This window comes from Propithecus coquereli, unplaced genomic scaffold, assembly GCF_000956105.1.
Source record: "Propithecus coquereli isolate 6110/MARCELLA unplaced genomic scaffold, Pcoq_1.0 Scaffold386, whole genome shotgun sequence".
NCBI classification, from domain to species: domain Eukaryota; kingdom Metazoa; phylum Chordata; class Mammalia; order Primates; family Indriidae; genus Propithecus; species Propithecus coquereli.
In genome coordinates this window covers 2,615,816-2,635,716 of record NW_012149574.1, presented here as the reverse complement: position 1 = coordinate 2,635,716, position 19,901 = coordinate 2,615,816, and the positions used below count along the sequence as shown (strand labels likewise).

At 36.5% G+C, this 19,901-nt stretch overlaps 1 protein-coding gene across 2 annotated transcripts in view; it reads left to right on the top strand.

Moving 5' to 3' along the window:
* Nucleotides 1-19,901, top strand: part of PHLDB2 (pleckstrin homology-like domain, family B, member 2) — a 128,137-nt gene that overhangs the window by 73,598 nt on the left and 34,638 nt on the right. Inside the window, exons 6-12 of one of the 2 annotated variants that reach the window (XM_012652267.1) lie at nucleotides 768-896; nucleotides 6,373-6,528; nucleotides 7,456-7,566; nucleotides 11,391-11,480; nucleotides 14,779-14,922; nucleotides 18,351-18,491; nucleotides 19,668-19,767. In XM_012652267.1, coding sequence (XP_012507721.1) covers nucleotides 768-896; nucleotides 6,373-6,528; nucleotides 7,456-7,566; nucleotides 11,391-11,480; nucleotides 14,779-14,922; nucleotides 18,351-18,491; nucleotides 19,668-19,767 — 871 coding nt within the window. The remainder of the gene's footprint in view (nucleotides 1-767; nucleotides 897-6,372; nucleotides 6,529-7,455; nucleotides 7,567-11,390; nucleotides 11,481-14,778; nucleotides 14,923-18,350; nucleotides 18,492-19,667; nucleotides 19,768-19,901) is intronic. The other variant, XM_012652268.1, reaches the window with a different exon arrangement.

Here is a 19,901-nt window from a genome sequence, read left to right as displayed (position 1 = left end):
GCATTCTTTTCTTTTTTTCACTGTCTATGTTTTTCAATTTATTTTTTATGTCAGTCATTGCAAGGATGTCTGTATTTCCAGTCACTGTCCCATGTTGGCATGTTGGAGGTGCCTGATCCGGCTCCCCTTGCTGCTTTGTCAGTGGTGCACTTTTCCTAGCTCTCTCAGCCCTTGCATTCAATGTTCTCCCTAGAGTAAGATTTTCTAATTGCTGAAGCTCTGAAGTTTTCCAAATAGCTTCGAACTATTTGAGTTGACCAGGCTATCAACTAGTGCTCCTAAGAGTTCTCTGACCTGAGAACAAAATCTCAATAATTTCCAAAACTTGCTTAGCAAATACCTCAAGCGAATTGGACCGTGACAGTACTTGAGGTCAATGCCTTTGTCTGGTTCTCTTGGCAAGATTGGCTTATGAATTTGGTTGGCATTTCTTTTGTTGTTTTTTGGCCATTGACCAACACTCAACATTGCCATTGCTTCCCCTGCTTTTGTAACGTGGTGGCAGGAAGGAGGGAGGGAGGGCAGGGGGGTCATAGCAATGCCCAGCGAAGTGGACTGTGTTTTAAGAATGCACAAAACAGGCCCCCTGGTCTTAACTTCTACTTATACCCCTTTATCCTAGCTACTAACCAAATATGTTTCTACATTCATGGAATGTCTAGAGTTTGTATATGTTTGTTTGTGTTATCCCTGGGAAATGTTCACTAGCACCTGCTTGGGTGTGAAGGTAATTTCTATTCTTCTATTTTCTGATTTCTGAACTTCAGGAGAAGGTAAAGCTTGATGCTGAAAGGGAAAAACTAGAGAGGCTTCAGGAGCTTTACTCCGAGCAGAAGACCCAGCTGGACAATTGTCCTGAGTCCATGAGGGAACAGTTACAACAACAACTGAAGAGGGTCAGTAGCAAACAGGAATGCACCAGTTATTTTGCTTTTTGTTTTTATCAATTAAGTTCCACTTACCTATGACTTATTACTTCACATAGCATAAATTTACATAAGTTCTAATCATTAGATACATTTTAAATAGAAATATGCATGCTGAAAGTATATATTATTCCATGCCAATCAGTTAAAAAATTCCTTGTTAGAATCCTTCACTAATTTATAATGCAAATTCATTTCTGGAGTCATTTTTTATAACAAAAGAGAGCTATTTCTGACTTGTAACCGACACCAAGATTGTAGCATTTAAGTCAACTGATATCTTCCCCTGCATTTTTGCTTCATCATGAGTCCTGTTTGCCCTTGCATGTTTTTTCTCTTTAGCTTTATTTTATACTCTTGTCTAAAAATTATCCTATTTTCTGATTTGCTCTCCATCACCAGCCATCGTTTTGTTTTTCTTTCTCTTCCTGCTCTTAGTGACATTGAACTCATTAGCATGATCACAACAATTAAACACCAAGACTGAAAGGCAGGGCATTGCCAGTGCCCTCAACGTCTTCTCATACGAGCTTCGTAATTTTTAAGAACTTGATGCAGCATAGACCTTCTAGTTAAACTTTACCAGGTTATTCGCCAGTCCTTAATGTTCATAGTGTTTAACATAACTGCACTGGTTATCTTCTGAAAGTAAGACTTCCTACGTGGATAATTTCACAAACACTGGCACAGCCATTTAATATTTTATAGTCTCTTGACAACTGGGTTGTTTCCTCTAAACAGCAGCCCAGCTAAACTGTGATCCTGGGGAAGCAGTCACTAACAGTCTTGGACCTCTAAAGGAGTCACGTAGTAGTAATCTGTCCTAAGTGAGTAGTAATTTATGATTCTACGTGAGTAGAAAAGGCTAGTACCATTCATGTTATTCCCTCTGAACCTTCTTGGAATGGGCAAGTCGAAAACTCAGCTAAGAGAGCACACCCTTGATGTTTTTTAAGATGCCCTTTAATATAAAAATATTTGATATCTCTGAGAACATCACCAGATAATGAAAAATAACAATTAAAATTTTCAATGTATTGCAGAGGTTAAAAGCATCTTAATAAAGAACATCCAATAGAGAGGTTAAATTGCAGTATAACGGTTTTAGTATTATTTCTTACAAGTGTTGGATCAAAGAAAGTTTTAACAATATTTCTTCCCCTTTTTTCCACTTTATTATATAGAGCTGAATTTGCTGTAAGAATAAAAATCTTCCCATCTCTCTGTGACAATTCTCTGGACATTTTGTGATAAAAATGATAGGAAAAAAACTAGTATTTAAAAAATTATTTCAGTTTGTGATTTATGTTTGTGCCAGTTCACAAGAGGGATGGGGGAACTGATCTTTATATTTGCTCACTATTTTTTTTAACTATCCTTATTGCTAAAGATTTTACATGGTTGTCATAATTCTTCATTTACAGTCAGCAGCATATATATATTTTGTTCTTCCCTTCTTCTAATTGTCCATTTATTGTTTGTGTTCTTTATAAACATTGCATCAAATAAAAATTGGTAGAGCCTATTAATAATCAATGGAATCTATTGGTTAACCTGGACTCAGATTAATATAAATAATTACTGTTTGCTTAATCTAGATTCTGTAGGATATCTCACAAATTTGTAGGTGTTCTAAGGATTTTTGACTACAAAAGAAGAAAGGAAATGATGCAGACAGTCTGTTCCATTAAATGAAGGCAGAGACTCCTTCCCTTTCCTCTTCAAGCAGAGTGTAAAATTCTTATCATAAAACCCCTTTCCTCAGGAGAGATAACTGGCTTGTGGTAGCTGCTGTTCACCTGATTATTAAGAGCTCTGCTAAGTCTATTTTCCAGGGCTGAGGACTGGTGTGATTCTTCACTGGTGCCTTGGCTTAATCAGTGAAAAGTTCACTTACTTCATGAGAAGTCCCTTCATTCTAGGAACTTCCTGTGTTATCACAAGTTATTTCCCTTCAGACTTCAAACACTACAAAATACCACTTCATTACAAAGCTTTCCCTAAGGTGTTTAAACTAGACTCAATAATGTTGATTTTATGACAACTAACTTCATTAGGTGGCAAGTCACACAAAACAAAAAGCAAATAAATAGGAGGAAAATTATTTTCTTAAACTGCATGCTGTCTCAAATACTTAAGCTGGAATTGTAGAATAATTTTGTATATAAAACATTATGAACTTATGGCTGGGCTTCTTACCTCTAAATCATTACGTTAGGGTCAGAGTATAGTTTTCATCTGATGTTGGATTCATGGCCTGTGGATGGTATGTTGTTGATTGATATAGGCTCACCAATCCCTCAGATACTAATATTGTGGAAAAGAAAGATGAATTTAAATGAGTCTTTAATTTGTAAGGTTAGGGTCCACTACTAAGTGGGAGAGACAGACACCTGGCTGGGACAGTTTTCTTGTGCTTTTGATATTTACTCAACTGAATGGTTGATTTTGGTCTCTTGATTTTTAAAAAATGTTTTGTCCGTATCTACAATTAAAAGACCTTTTTTCTATCACTGGCTCTAAAATTAGTTTACTAGTCTTAGACAAGTCGTTCAGCCTCTATGGGCTTCAGTATACTCATCGTACATGAAATGAGGAGGTTGGACTAAATGATTTCTATTGTTTTTTTCCATGTTCCAGAAGTATGCAGTTAAAGTGTTTGATTGTAGAGCATAAAATGGTGAAAAGTTAACAAACCCTGAACCCCATTTAAATTTGTTCCAGAGTTGGTTTTGAACTGTTTTAACTACAATCACTCCTGGCCATACCACATCCATTCTCTTCTTTCTATCCCTCCATTAGCAAAGAAAACATAAAGAACTGCATGTAAACTTCTGCTATATAAATTCTCAAAAGCTTTATTAGAAAGAAAAGAAATTATGTAGAATTTTCTTTAGTGCAGCTGTTTTATTTCTTTTCATGCCTGGCCTTTGAGCTCGCTAGCCAGTAAAGATTTGTAATGTTCTTTTAATGAGTGAAGTGTAGTTAAAATTTTCATTCAACTAGTCATGAACTTGACTTTGGGCTTCCTGTGTATATTATTCAGGGCTCAATTAAACTACTTTTGCCCCCAAATTCAATCCTCTGAATTCTTACTCTTATCTAAAATCTTTTAAAAGTTTTTATGTCCTCCCAAATAGTTTTTCTTTCAGAGCATAAGTTTATATACACATACATTTTAATGGTTTAGATAATTTGATCAGATGATTGTATCTGCAGAATCTGAGAACCCAGCTTAGCTTCATTTTCAGCTTTCCTACCTAGTGTGCTATTATTTTCTTGCAGTGGTTTAAATATTTACTACAAATAAATCAGTGACTCTGTGACTTTCATGCAGGGTTAAAATAGCACATGTTGCATATTAACCAGATACAGAATAAGCAGCTGACTGCATAGTGTATATATTGTGAGCTATATGCCACTTTGAGTGAAGATTATTTATATGCCAAAAAAGGGCTTACTAAACTTTTTATCTCAGTAATCTTTGACCACAAACCAAGCTTAACTGGAAAACCTTAAAAACTTGAATGTGTGTGCCTATATGAGTAAATATTTCAGCTGATATATTATTTTAAAACTACAGATATTACTTCAAGACACAGCACTTGAGTTATTAATATCTCTTAATTCCTTAATTCATTAATTCCTTTAGAAGTTATAAACATGAAATGTCTTATAAATGTCAACCAAAAACTTGAAATTGAGACTACATTCTTTTTTGGCCAAATAAAATGAAATGCTGAATATGTTTTTCAAATTGTGTTTTTTCCTGCTCTTAAACTTTGAGAATCTATAGTCTGTGTTGACGTGATAGTCTTGTTGCTATAGTGTTGGTTACAATTACATGGTAGCTGATGGCCCTTCTGTGAATCATCACTAGAATAAAATTTATTGCAGAGGATAGAAATATATTCTATTTTATCAAAAGGCTTACTTTATCACTTATGTAAAATCCAGAGTGGGGGTGGGGTTAAACAGTGATATAGAGATGATTTATCATATAATTATTTATCCAACTCTCTTTTATGATTTGATTGAACAATAAAAAAATACTCTGCCTATTTTAGCTACGTAGAGCTATGAGCCACATAGTTCAGCTGCCTCCTCCTTTGGCCATAGATTAGTTATAAGTTACATTTTTTAAAAATGTTTTGCACATATCACATTTATAATTATTCAAAGTCTCCAAAAAGAAGGGTTTTTTTTAAAAAAAGTAGATTGGAGAATTACCTATATAATGTGCATGCAGTTGCATGACTACATCCCTGTCTTCAAGTATCTCATAGGTTGGAGGATGCCTTTTCCAGGCCATCTGATTTTCATGATTCTGCTCTTCCTTAAATGTCCTCAAAATTATTCTCAGAGCAATGATGCTTAACCTTTTGAGTCACCCTTTGTGCCTGACGAAAGCTTTGGTTCTCCTCTTTCCAGTAAAAAGATGTATAAATAATTTTAATGGGTTCATAGAAGCCTGGTTCAAGAACCTCAATCTCCAAATGTTTTAAATAGACTTTATTTTTTAGAGTGGTTTTAGATTCATAGCAAAATTGAGCAGAAAATACAGAGATTCCCCATGTTCCTTCTGCCCCCACATGTGCACATCCTCCCCCCATTACCAACATTCCCCACCAGCTTGGTGCAGTTATTAAAATTGTCAAACCTACACTGACACATCATCATCACCCGGAATCCATGCCCAAATGATTTTTATTGCTTATCCCTTCACTAAAATTATTTGAGCATGCATGCCCTACATATATTATATATGTCATATTATTATAAATATATATATTGCATAAATGCTCAAAGAATGTATACATTTAAAATTATGTACATTTTCTATCCTACTTGTATATACATTGGAGAACATTTATTGAGAAACTTACAAAGAAAAGAAAAAACTGAAAGTAAGTGTAAAGAAGGTCTAACATTTTCTCCTCACATCCCAATGGACTGTATTGCGTGCCCTCTGGGGTACATGTATCCCTCTGAGAGACCTCTAGTCTGTGTGTAGGCCAGTTTCTGACTCCTTTAATCTCTATATTAAAATCTCATTTCATATGAAAAGTTGTGGAAAAGAAGAATTTTCTCGACTATGTCAAAATTTGGGCTGTAGATTGTGCTGAGATTATTTACAGAATTCTTTTTATACTTCACTATCCATTTTTAAACCCCCTAGTGGGTTTAAAGCAAGAATTCTTACATCCACAGAGCAGTCTAAAACTGATGGTGCAATAAATGCTGCCCACCCCCACGACGCCCCTTTCAATTCTATTCTAACATTCACTGTTACGGGGTTTAACTCCAGAGAGAGGATTATCGTGTTCTAACCCTGGTCAGAATTGTAACTGGAACGATCATCTTGGCTGTTTAATAATTGTTTCTTCACATTAAGAAGGCTATAGCCATCCTGGTGTGTCTTGTGTTCATTCTCTTTTCTCCAAAGGATGCTGACCTGTTGGATGTTGAAAGCAAACACTTTGAAGACCTGGAGTTCCAGCAGCTTGAACATGAGAGCCGTCTGGATGAGGAAAAGGAGAATTTGACCCAACAGCTCCTGCGTGAAGTGGCTGAATATCAACGGAACATTGTTACTAGAAAGGTACTTTTGCCAGCTGTCATTCAGTGTGAAAAATCAAAATATGCTTCTCTCTACGTGACAATAGTTATCCTTCACATAGGGATGGTGTGTGTCTGCTACATATCTTTATATCTGCATATCACATTTGGCAGATTATGGAGCCTGCCATGTATGTGCTAAATGGTGTTCCGAACTAGATAAATCGAGACATTGTATAGTCATTGTTACATAATGCTGTAGATGCATTTTTGAATAATATCCATTTTTTTTCATTTATATGAAAACTAAGGCAGAAAAAATCAGGAATTCAGATATTTAGTTTAAATTACTTCCTTGTGCAATCATAGTAACTAATTCAGAATAATTCTACGAACAAAGTCTGTTTTGGAATTTTCTGTTTTCATTGCTCAATAGTCCTCAAAGCTGATTGACAGCTTATTACTATTAGCCATAGCCTAGTGGAATGCTGTGGGGATTACTACTGACTCCACTCAACCCCTAGCACCTCGATGTCCTGCTCAGAATTCAGCTTTTGTTCTAGAATTTAGAATCACACCCCAGGGCTCTGTATTAAACTGATAAAATTGAGGGAAGGAAAGACGGAGAAGGCGACTTCTTAAATTCTCGGTTTTTCCCATGAGGCGTCTCCCAAGATGATGTAAAAAAGTCACTGATAGTCTAAAACAAGATTTCCTGTTGACTTCTGGGTGCTTCAAAATAGATTTTAAATCACTTGAACTATATCGGCCTTAAGTAAAGAAAGGATCGAGCTTGGTAGGTCAAAGAAAATGCCTCATAATCTCTAGCTAATAATTATTGCCCACCATCAACTAAAATGCGATCACTAGTATTCCAGTTATAAAAACCTTTACTGCTTTTTCCAGGACAGACTAGCAAATCTTTGAATGTCTAATGTACATCTTCCTAAGATTATCTCTTTTCCTTCAGGAAAAAATTTCTGCATTGAAAAAGCAAGCCAATCACATTGTTCAGCAGGCTCAGAGAGAACAAGATCATTTCGTGAAAGAAAAGAATAATTTAATAATGATGTTACAAAGAGTAAGTATTTTCTTTTCAGCACTGGTAGCAATAAAAAATAATTTCCCACTTCAGGGAAGTTTCCTCCCTCAAAGTAAAATGCCTTTTAATAGTGAATGCCTTCATAATTTAAGGAAGACTTTTATATATCTTTTTATTTAATCCTCCACATTAATAAGCTGATTACTCTGAACAATTAACTACAATTCAGAAAATAGCAAGGATATTTTCTTCATGTTTTTTCCACATTGTAAAAGCCTAAACTATGAAAAATCTGTATTTTTTTCTCTGATTTTCTTCTTTTTTAAAAAATCCTATTTTTCATCAAATAGTTAAAATATATTTTATTACCCATTTAGGGTTGGCTTAAGGAAAAATGCTCTTTTTGCTACTGTCAAATATTTTAGCTCAGCTTCTCTGATGTTTTGAACTCCAATTATTTGTGGGTGGGTCTTCTTAGCAAATGTCATACTGGATTTAGTTTGATTTAATTAGGTAGGTAGACACTCCATATGGTATGGTTAGAGGGTTGGCAAGATTATCCTCACCAAAGGGACTATGTCCTCATCCTAGCACCTAAAGTGACTCCATGTAGAGGGATTCCTTTGCCCAAAGACAAGCCATAGCCTAACTTTCTGACAGGGTCCCTGGTGTGATTTCAGGGATAAGACACCAGACATTAAAGTCTCAGATCTGAACCCTACATTTGGGCCACTACCTTAGAAATGTGATATTTGGGGTCACAAAAATATGTACTAGACCCAGAATGTGGTGCAGAGAAAGACCAAATTCAGAAGGAAGGATTAAAGGTTGAGGCTGTACCATGGTCCCACTCGGAAGAAATAAGTATTCCCTTCTTAGCTATTTTTAGATTAATAAGAGAGATGAAATGTTCCTTCACATGGAATTATGAGTCCACTTGGTGTGCCTCTGCAGCCCACACAGATCCCTGACAGCTTCCTTCTTCCTGCTTTTTTAGCGCCTAGAAATCTCTGAATGGAGTTCTATTTCCCTTCCCTGTCCCCTGCTCCGGGGCTGAAATCTGTCGCCATTAGCCTCCCCATTGCCATTTTACCCTTTGCACACAATATTCAAAGGCATAGCTTAATTAGATATTGTGGTACGTAGTATTTAAGTAGTTTTTCAAATTTTAGCAAAAAAATTTAGCAATAGGTTTCTTAAAATAGGTAAGTGTAATCACAGTATAACATTTCCTCACTAAAATATATATAAAATATAATTTGATTATAAAAATTATGGTCCATAAGTATTACTCTTTTTACTTTCCTAAATTGAGCTATAGATACATTTTAATCCCAGACAAAATCCCAACAGATTTTTTTGTAGAAATTGATAAATTGGTGCTAAAATTTACAGTTGATCCTTATTATTGAAGAACCCCACATTTGTGATTTTTGCCTACTTTCTAAAATGCATTTGTTGACCCGGAATCAATATGCTTTTGCAGTCTAGGCATTCACAGAAATGCACAGAGTGGTAAGAGAAGAAACAAGAAGACAACCTTGTTCAACTCAAAATTGAGTTGTCCAGCACGCATGTTCCCACCTAAAGTTGAACGAGGTTGTCTTCTTGTTTCATCTCTCATACTGTAAAAATGTATCCTTTTCGTGAACTGTTTGGTGCCATGTTTTCACATTTTTGTATGCTTTTTGGGGCGATTTTGCTGTTTAAAATGCCTCTGAAGCATAATGCTAAAGTGCTGTTAAATGTTCCTAAACACAGGAAGGCTGTGATATGCCTTATGGAGAAAATATGTGTGTTAGATAACCTCCATTCAGGCATGAGTTATAGAGCTACTGGCTGTCAGTTTAATATTAATGAATCAACAATATTTATTAAATAAGATGTCTTCAAACAGAAACACACATAAAACAAAGTTCCGTATTGATCAGTTGATGAACATGTTGTGACCAGAGGCTCACAGGAGCCAACCTTATATTTCTGTTAGGAGGAATGGTTCAGTGTTTGTGGCAACATTATAGAACACAACTGCCACAATTCATATGAATCAACTGTATATGAAAACCTAGAGGGCCTAGAGTAGCCAAAACAACTTTGAACAGAAGAATAAAATTGGAGGGTTTGTGCTGTGTGATTTCAAGGTTTACTGTAAAGCTATAATATTTAAGACAGTGTGGTGTTGGCAAACAATAGACATATAGATCAATAGACTTGAACTGAGTGTCCGGAAATGGAACCATACATATACTGTCTATTAATTTTTGACAAAGGCACTAAAAAATTCAGTTGGGAAAGAAAAGTCTTTCCAACAAATGGTGCTGGATGAATTGGGTAAATGTGGAAAAAAATAAACCTTAACATCCTCACACCATATGCATAAATTAATTCAAGACAGATCACAGACCTAAATATAACAATTAAAATTATAAAACTTCCAAAATAAAACATAAGAGTACAAGTACACCTTCACGGCCTTGGGAAACAAAGATTTCTTAAAGGAAATGAAAAAGGGCTTATATCCGGAACATATTAGAAACTATTACAACTCAATAATAATAGCTAAATATTAATAAATGTTTTAAAAAGAAGATATATGAAGGACTAGTAAGTCACATGGAAAAATACTTACCATTAGTCATCAAGGAAATATAAAAACAACAATGTGATTCCACCTCATACCAACTAAAATGACTAAAGTTAAAAAGTAAAATTTCAAATGTTGATGCGGATATGGAGCAGCTAGGACTTTCATGCACTGTTGATGTGAGTGTAACATGTATAACCCCTTCAGAGAACTCCTTGGAAGCTTATTTCATATCCTTAGATATACATCCACTCCACTTCTAGATATTTACACAATAAAAATGGAAACACGTCTTCATAAAAAACTGATACGAGACTGTTTAAGGTCCTTTTTTTGCTAATAGCCAACAAAACTAGAAATAACCTAAATATCCATCAGTAGGAGCATGGATAAGCAAATTTTGGGGTATATTTATGTAATACAGTACTCCTCAAAAATGAACTACTTACGTATGTAGCACCACAAAGTGAAAGAAGGCAGCACAAAGGAGTGCATATTTTATTATTCCATTTACATAAAGCTCAAGAACAGGCAAAACTAGTGTAAGGCCGTAGAAATCAGAGTAGTGCTTGCCCAGGGGGTGGAGATTGACTGGTAGATGACATGAGAAATGCTTGGGGTGAAGAAATGCTCTTTATCTTGTTTGGGATATTGTTCCATTTATTAAAATTCATCAGATTATATATTTAAGATCTGTGCATTCCACTGTATGTAAATTATATCCCAATAAATAAAACACGTGACCCCTAAAATTTTTTCCTAAAGGTTGTTTAACACTGAATTAATTCAAGATGGATCATAGACCCAAACATAAAAGCTTACACCATCAAGTTGCCAAAAGAAAATATATCACTAGCTTGTGATACTACATCACAAGAAGGCACATGATTGTGTGTTGCTTAGGAGGATTAAAGAAATGACTTTAGAGAATATGCAAAAGATAAGGGCTGAGAGGGACTCTGGGGGCTCCTCCTTTCATTCAGGCTTCAACTAGAGCAGCTCGCTCCTTTTTTTTAAACATGCTGTCACTCTACAAAATTTACCATCAATGAAACGTTATACAGCTAAGGATGTTTGAAAACAACTCATGCATCATATTGGCTAGTGGAAGGTGAGATCTTTAGTATACAATTTGAAGTTTTGACTAAGTATGAGGAGGAGGAACTAGAAATGGGGAAAGTAGGTGAGATGCTGATGTTTTTCTCTATTGTAAAGTTGCTGTGTTCCTTAGTTGTATCCAAGGTTGACTCTAAGCTTAATAGATTTTATGTTCCTTCAGGAAAAGGAGAATCTTTGTAATTTGGAAAAGAAATACTCAAGCCTCTCTGGGGGTAAAGGGTTTCCTGTTAACCCCAATACTCTAAAAGAGGTAAGCCATGATTTTACATGTCCACTCCTATCGCCTTAGAAATCAGGAGATGTACCTCAGTTTTATGCGATTAGCTGAAGAGTAAAAACATTAACTCAAATGACTTATGAAAGCACCTGATGCTTCGATGGTTTTCCTGCCTTTCGTTATTGATGCTTTGAGGAGTTCATGGATTAGCTTTGTGTCCAATGCAGGTGCACATTGTGTGTGTGTGTGTGTGTGTGTGTGTGTCTACTTTCCTGGGCAGTGACAGTGTGGGTTAACTTGAAGTTTCAAAAAATTTAGGATCCGGACCAAGATGAGACTTAAATTCTCCCCTCTCCTTTCTACAATCTCCTTTTTCACTCTCTGTCCTCTCTTACTTTCCTTTCCTTTCTCCTGAGTCTTACAGAACATGAACATGTCCTTAAACTATCTTTGGAAAGATAGTCTGGTTTCTTTCTTTTGTATATCTTTTCCCTTCACTGTTGCTTCTGCTATTATTTTCCCTAAATTGGAAACTCCCATTTTCATTAAACCGTACACACTCTTTATCCCAAATATCTACCTTTTCCATGTCCCCATCACCACTCTTTCCCACATATCTTAAGGAGCTACGCTGCCACACTGGCAGATTATTTTAACTTTAATTCAGAAAATTATAACCCTGATGGAGAAGAAAAATAGTTTTCTTTATATTTAACTTTTTTCTAAAAGGCTAAGGAAAAAACTTGCTTCCACAGAAACATTTGTATAACTGAAAAAAACCTTTTATTTATAAGTTACTAATAAAAAGAGCAGAGTTGGGAATTCCTACATAGAAAATATTTTTTGCGTGTGTATAGGTATTTGAAGTAAAATGCTCATCACAATAAGGGTGACTAAATGTGTACCTCAGAAGTATTTTGCGAAATATTTCTACAAGAGCTTTATTAGATCATTCAGTTTCATAGTTTCTCTCCATTATTCAGAACATGGAACTAGAAGGTTCAATGAATGGTTGTAAATGGAGTGTAGTGGCATAAGACAATGTCAGTGAGGTGTGGAGGGGGCAAGTCTTGTGAGTCATGTTAAAGAAATGCCCATTTTATGTGTGATGGGAGGCCGTTAAGTGGTTTTAAGCAGGGAGATGACATTATTTGATATCGATTTGTTAACGATCACTCTGGGCTACTGGGTGAATACTGGATCATAAGGAGTAAGAGGAGATGCAGGGAAACGAGTATGGAGATGATTGCAAGAGTGTAGGCTGGAGATGCTGGTGGCTTGAATTAGAGCAATGGCAAAGAAGTGGAGAGAATTAGCTGGATTAGGATATATTTGGGAGGTAGAGTTTATAGTTCTTGTTAATAGATTGGATGTGGAGATGAAGTGAATAAAGAAAGGTGTCAGGAATTATACCATTATTCCAGTTGGCATAATGAGATGGGTGGTGAGTACCCTTTACTGAGATAGGGCAGATTGGGGAAAGAATAGGTAAGAAGGAAGATCTGGAGTTTGACTCTGGACATGCTGAGTTTGAAGATCTTGTAGCATCCAAATGAATTAGATGGGTTCCAAGGTCTGTTCATTTCCTAATAGAAGAACAAAATCTTTTTTTCTATTAATGAATTGGTGTTTTTTTTCCTACAGAATTCCTGGCGTCAAGAGCACATTTGGCTTCTTGACTATTTTGTTTATTTGCAACTCTTGAGCTTGTTGAGTAGCTATGTGTTCTCTTTCATGTATCAAGCAGATTTGACTCTCAAGATGTTTTTTCTTTTTTTTTTTCTGTCTTTCTGCTCTCTCTCTCCTTTCTCTCTTTTTTTTTTCTTTTTTTAAGGAAAGTTGAATTTATAACCTAAAAGAGCTCCCACTTTTGACAAACAGCATACATTTTTGAAGTAATTAATTAAGTTTTATGGTCTATGACACATAAGGACTCAAACCTTGGCTTTGAAGCATTCTACTGTCAACTGAGCAAAAGAATAACTCAAATTTATTAATTTTCTTTCAGATTCATTATCATAGATAAAATGAAATGTAACAACCTAATTGACTACTTTCTTTCTTTAGTTTTTAACCTTATAAAACTTTACAAAGTATCTATGCTCCTTTATGAAGTGCAAGACTTCATAAAGTCAATTTATAAGCACTCTAGCTTTCTCCACTTTGTTATAATTATAAGTTACCAGTAAAAACTTTGATTTTCAGTCTGAAAATTTTGCTTCACCGACATAACAAGACCTTCCCTTCCCGTAGTCACTTTTTGAAAGGACCGATGGCCTAATAGAAGAATCTACATGCCAAATTTAACTCAGTTTCACTTTTAAAAGAGAGATGTTATTTTATACACTTTTTTTCACTTTTTTACTGGTGTGGTGAAAATCATGATGGGTCTGTATAATTACTTTCCATGACAATTTACAAGTGCCTTTTCCACAAATATAAATTTAGGACATTTGATTCTTGGAGATTTTGATTCATGGGTATTTTCTCTAAGCTGAAGCCAGAACTGAATTATTGAGTTCAAAAATAACTGGAAATTCTCTGTCCCAAGGGTAGAGTTGGGAGTTGGAGAAACGATCTTGAATTAAAGCACACTCCAGCTGCAGTTGCGCCTTAGGACTGTGTGTGTGTGTGTGTGTGCGTGTGTGTGTGTGTGTGTGTGTGTGTGTGTGTGTGCGCGCGCGCGCATGCACGTATGCACATTTGTTTTGCTAGGGAAGGCTCCCCTGGATGAGGGGAAGGTGTCCTTTTTAGTCTCATTTGGTTGAGCTGCCCAAAACCTAGATACCATTACAAATAAATTGCTGTTTTATAGATGTTTTCTTAGTGCAAAACCCAGTAGCCCTCAGCCCACTTTTCTTCACACTTTAATTCATCAGGAAACAGAAGAAGGGAAAAATCTAAGAATGAAGGTTTGTGGAAAAGGCTCTTGAATTAGGGAGTGAGTGATTGCGTTGCCAATTTTACATCTCAAGTTTCTTTGGTGTACAATTATTTTAAATGTATGTGGAGCGACAACCTCAATCCGTCAACCAAATGAATGGATACTTATGAATATTTTAAAATTGAAGGTGTTGGGTTATTTATGATATACAGTTACCTTGATTTCCATCAGAAAAATTATGTTTAATGTTCGGAATGCCATTTTTCAAGATTAAGCAACATAAATCCATTTTAATTGCTGATTATTTCTTTAATGAAACATTTGATAATACCACAGATATCTGGCTGTGCCGCTCTAAGCTAACTCCATTGTACTGGGAACATTAATACTCTCGCATGCCTCAGCTTTTGCTATCTTTGTGTATAACTTCTGAATTCCTCCTTTTAGGGCTATCTCAGTGTAAATGAAATTAATGAGCCATGTGGCAATTCCACGAATCTATCCCCTTCCACTCAGTTCCCTGCTGATGCTGACGCTGTTGCCACTGAGCCTGCCACAGCTGTGCTGGTGAGCCAGCCACAGAGCAAAGAGGTGTGTAGGCATGCTGTTCCGTCCATTCACCGCTTTTCCTCAGGTCAGAAATTAACTCACCGTCAACTGAAAATGAGGAACGTCAGGGTGTGTGTGACAAATATAATACATCTGTTTGGCCAGAGGGTCAGAGTGACGCTGAGTTTATAGAATATACCAATTTGGTACTGGTATGTTTGGAGGGTATTTCTCTACCAACTAAAATTCTAGAAAACAGGAAATCTGTGGTACATAGTGGAGTACTAGAAGAAGTTCAAAGAAATAAGCTCTAAGTCTTAGCATTTTAACCTAGATTGCTTAGAAATTAAAAAGACTTTCTAAAGTTGTTGATTTGAATCACCTTTCCAGTTTGATTCTGTTTTTCATTTGTTTTGCATTATGAACATTTTTAAATGATATGCCTTTTGAATCATTCTGAGGTGGGTCGATAATAGTAAATTAAAACATCTGCTAATGATCCAACTTGCTTGCAATGTGGGATTTTAACAAGAGACTAAATTGAAAGATACTGCCCGTATTTGTGACTTCTTAATTAAAATATAACAAAACAGAACAATCAGACTATCAATTTCACTTCTTTATCTTATTCTTTCATTTCATATGGACATGTATGTACCTTTTCTTTCTCCTATAAAGCAAAGATCACCTGTCTGTTCTGGATTTATGTTTCCTTCCACTCTTTCTCCTCATCCTATCATTCAAACTACATCAGCCCCATGGCCCGAAGTCATGGCTACATCTGTCGATCCTTTACCTTTAAATGACACACCTCCTCCTCTACCAGCTAAGAAACACAGAAGGCAGCAGCAGCCGCAGGACCAACAGGTAATTAGGAACTAGTATTTAGAGTTTGGGGGTTTTACCTCAACAACAAAGTTACTCATGTGAAATCTTTTCTTCAACTTTTCCACAAGTATTTTTTTAAAAAAGCAAGTTGCATACCCCTTTGCTGTTTTTTTTTTTTTTTTTTTTTTTTTTTTTTTTAAGGACATTTAGTATATTCTAAGGGTGTTGGGATTATTATAAAATTTTGAGGCTGGGCGTAGTGGCTCACACCTGTAATCCTAGCACTCTGGGAGGCCGAGGCAGGAGGATTGCTTCAGCTCAGGAGTTTGAGATCAGCCTGAGCAAGAGTGAGACCCCTGTCTCTACTAAACACAGAAAAAATTAGCTGGACGTTGTGGTGAGCACCTGTAGTCCCAGTTATTCGGGAAGCTGAGGCAGGAGGATTGTTTGAGCCCAGGAATTTGAGGTTGCTGTGAGCTAGCCTGACACCATGGACCCTAGCCCAGGTGACTCTGTCTCAAAAAAAAAAAAACTTTTTTTGAGACCTTCATTGTCCTCTCCTGGCTTTTCATATGTTTGAGCAAGTATCATGCCCACATGCTTCAGTTCCCATTCAACCAAAATATTGCAACGTATCTCAGCTATTTCTCAAAATACTAATAAGTATTTCCATAAAATCTACAGTATAAAAAGTTACGGTGTCAACACAAAAATATTTTTATTATACATTATTGAAACCATAAATAATAGACAGCATTCCCTGTGTGTCAAAATTTGCTAAATATTTTATAGATATTTCTTTTCATCCTTCTAATAATCCTGTGAAATAAAAATTACCTCCATGTTGAAGTGTAGAGAACTGAGGCTCAGTGTAGTTAAGTAGCTTGTCCAAGGTCAACAAGTAGTGTATTTGGTCCAGTGTTTATTGGCCAGATTTTTAAATAAATAATTTATTATTCTAAATGTCACTCTACTTTTAGACACTCAATCTATACTACTGCTGAGGTCGTCAAAAAAAAATCTGTTTCAAGATTCCCTTTCAATTATAATCAAATTTCTATGGGAATCTGGCCCCAAGAGATCCTAAAGAATCATGGGTGCTAGATCTCTAGCATTGGCCGGCCGTGGTTTGCTATACTCAGCCTTCATGTTGCTTGGAGGTACCTTTACTGTCTATCACCTTTTGTTAAAGGACTGTATCTCCCCATGACTTTCAGGTTACTGCCACCTGGGTTGATATAAAAGGGAATTGGTGAAAGGTGGATCAAATAAGTGATGTTATGTTTATCCCTTTAACAGCTTCAGTCAGGGTAAGAGACATCTCTAGTAGCAAAACAATCACAATTTTTAAACCTGCTATTTTCACCAAATATCACTGAGACTATATTTTCAATGGTGTTTCTTTCCTATTTTGTTAAATTGCTGTTAGGGAATATTGTCAAGTTTTGAATTTCAGAATTTGTGACATTTGGTCATAGTGGGAGCAAGATTGAGTGCTCTGATGTCATTTTTCTATGTATAATGAGCATTAATCAACCAAACTGCAAAGTATTATTACTATAGTGTGTGACACTGTAATGATGGCTTGTTGTGAATTCCAGCTCTGCCACCTTCTAGCGGCATGACCTTGGGTGAGTTTACTTAACCTCTCTGCACCCTAGATTCTTCACCTGTAATATAGGGATAATAATAGTGCCTACCTCACAGTATTATTATAAGAATTTAATGAGATAACGTATGTAAAGCATTATACCTGGCATATAGTAAGCTCTTAATAAATATTAGCTAGTATAAACAGATAATTCTAAATTTAAAGTGCAGATATTTTTCATGATTGGCATGTCCAAAGACTGTTTATAAATTTGGTAACTCAAATTTGCAATAATTTTTATGCATTTCAAAAACCTCAGCTTAGTATTAAAATGGTCAAACCTAAAGAACCTTTAATTGAGAAATCACTTTACTAGTAAAGACATTTTAGGGAGAAGGCCAAGAAAAATTTGAATACATTTCAAGTTGGCAAAAATCTTGCCTTAGAAATTTGACAAAAAAATGAAATAGTCAACCAGAGGATTTTTAAATGTGAGAGATTACTGTAGGGGCTCCTTGGCCAAGATCTTTTTAAATAAAGTAACCTAGAAAGATGCCTTATATGGAAACTTTATGTGGACTTGGAGTGTATTTATGTGACTGAAATACTATTACAACTTTCCAATGACTTCCCTGTTCCTTGTTCTTTCTCTTCATCTCTCCCTTCTCCCCTTTCTTGTCCTCCTCACACTGTCCAGACAGAGAAGGGGAGACACTGCTTACTTGCTTTGTCCCCTGACTGTTCTGCCATCCACATGGCACTCTTCCTAATAATTTGTAAGTTCCTGAGGACCCAAGGCAGCAGGCACTAAAAAAGTGAAAGGTGGATTTAAAAAAATTTTTTAGGTTCAATGACAATTTTTTCCAGCGTCTAGGATCTAACCAAATGTTAGCTCAAATCTGTTAGTAAACACAGTGTAAGTTGAATAACTTTTTAAAAATTTTGTGTTAAAATTCCAAAACTTCTTTGTAAATGCATAATTCTTCATTTCTTCAGTGACCTGTTTCAGTTAGTCAAGTTTTGCTATTTTGCTTTACATTTGCATTTAAAGCACTTTAGAAGTCTGGAAGAGAGGAAAAAACAACATAAAGAAGGCCTCTATCTGAGTGACACTTTGCCTCGAAAGAAAACCACACCTTCCATCTCCCCACATTTCAGCAGTGCTACTATGGGGAGAAGCACCGCCCCAAAGGTAGGACACAGGAAGAACCATGGGCTCCATGTTTCCTGAGTCTTCTTGTCATTAAATTGACCAACATGCAAAGGCCTTTAAGAAAAATACTAAACAAATAATTCAATTTGCTTGTTAGGTGGACATCATAACTAAATTGCATTTTCTATCCTATTCAGAGGATATTTGGAATTGTATGCACTGCAACACAGGTGACAGGTGGCATTCGCTTACATGATAGACTCCCACGGCTGCATCCCAGATCTGGAAATAAGACAGGATACAGGCTCTGGGTTCCAGGAATAATAGCAACAAATACTTACTCAGTCATTTCTATGTGCCTCACACTGGGCTTAGCCTTTTATGTGGATTGTCTCATTTAAAAACTCAGCAACACTATGCAGTAGAGGTACTAATTATTATCCCAATTGTATGTATGGATAAACTGAGGTGTAATGAAGCTGAGTGACTAACCCAAGAGCCCAGGGCTGGCACGTAGTAGAACTGGGACGTGAACCTTGGTGGCCTGACGTCTAAATCCTCCCTCGCATTCTGCTGGTATGCCTGAAGGGTCATTGCAGAAACGGAAGAGGCAAGTGAGAAGGAGGTTCTGAATGGGACAGACTTTTGAGCCCTTCCCCTGCCCTTAATCAGGGTAACTTTGTTGTAATCTATTTTATAAATTGGTGCTTCGAGTATATTTTATTCACATGCAAGACTTTGCTATACAAAAAGAATGCTAAAACCACTAGGGTATTAATAGGTTTCTCCAGTTTTCGGCCTACTAGGTAACTGGGAGTAGATGGAAATTAGTGCATTTGCAACAAGTGTAGATGTTCCCTGTCCTTTTGCATGGTGTGCATGTATTCCTGACCCTGCATCTGCCCTCTGCTCCTTATGCACGAAGAACTTTCAGTCATTCTCTCAGGTGATTTTGGACAGTGTCTTCCCCAACTATCTTCACTTTTAGAATTGCTGCCATTGGAGGAAGCACTGTGATGTCAAAACTGCCATGGAGTTTCTCGGGAGGGACGGTGACTGGCCTTTACCATTTAGCATCAATAAATGGAGTGCAAAGACCTACTACCTTCCCTGCCCTCTACTTAGATAGGAGCTTTAGAAACAGGGATATGGCCGTTTCCTGAAGCGCCATTTGGCCTGCAGCTTGCCTGAAGTGTTCCCTCCTGGTTCCCACAGGCTCACCTGCCCCTGGGACAGAGCAACAGCTGTGGCAGTGTGCTCCCTCACTCACTGGCAACCATGACCAAAGACTCAGAATCTCGGAGGATGCTCAGAGGTATGTACATTTTAAATCAAATCTCATGGTCTTTTGTTAAGCATTAGAATTCCTCAGGGGGAAGGAGAGACAACAGGAGTGAGTGGTTAGAGGGGGATCAGTCAAAGTCCTAAATTTTACTCTTAACATATCCC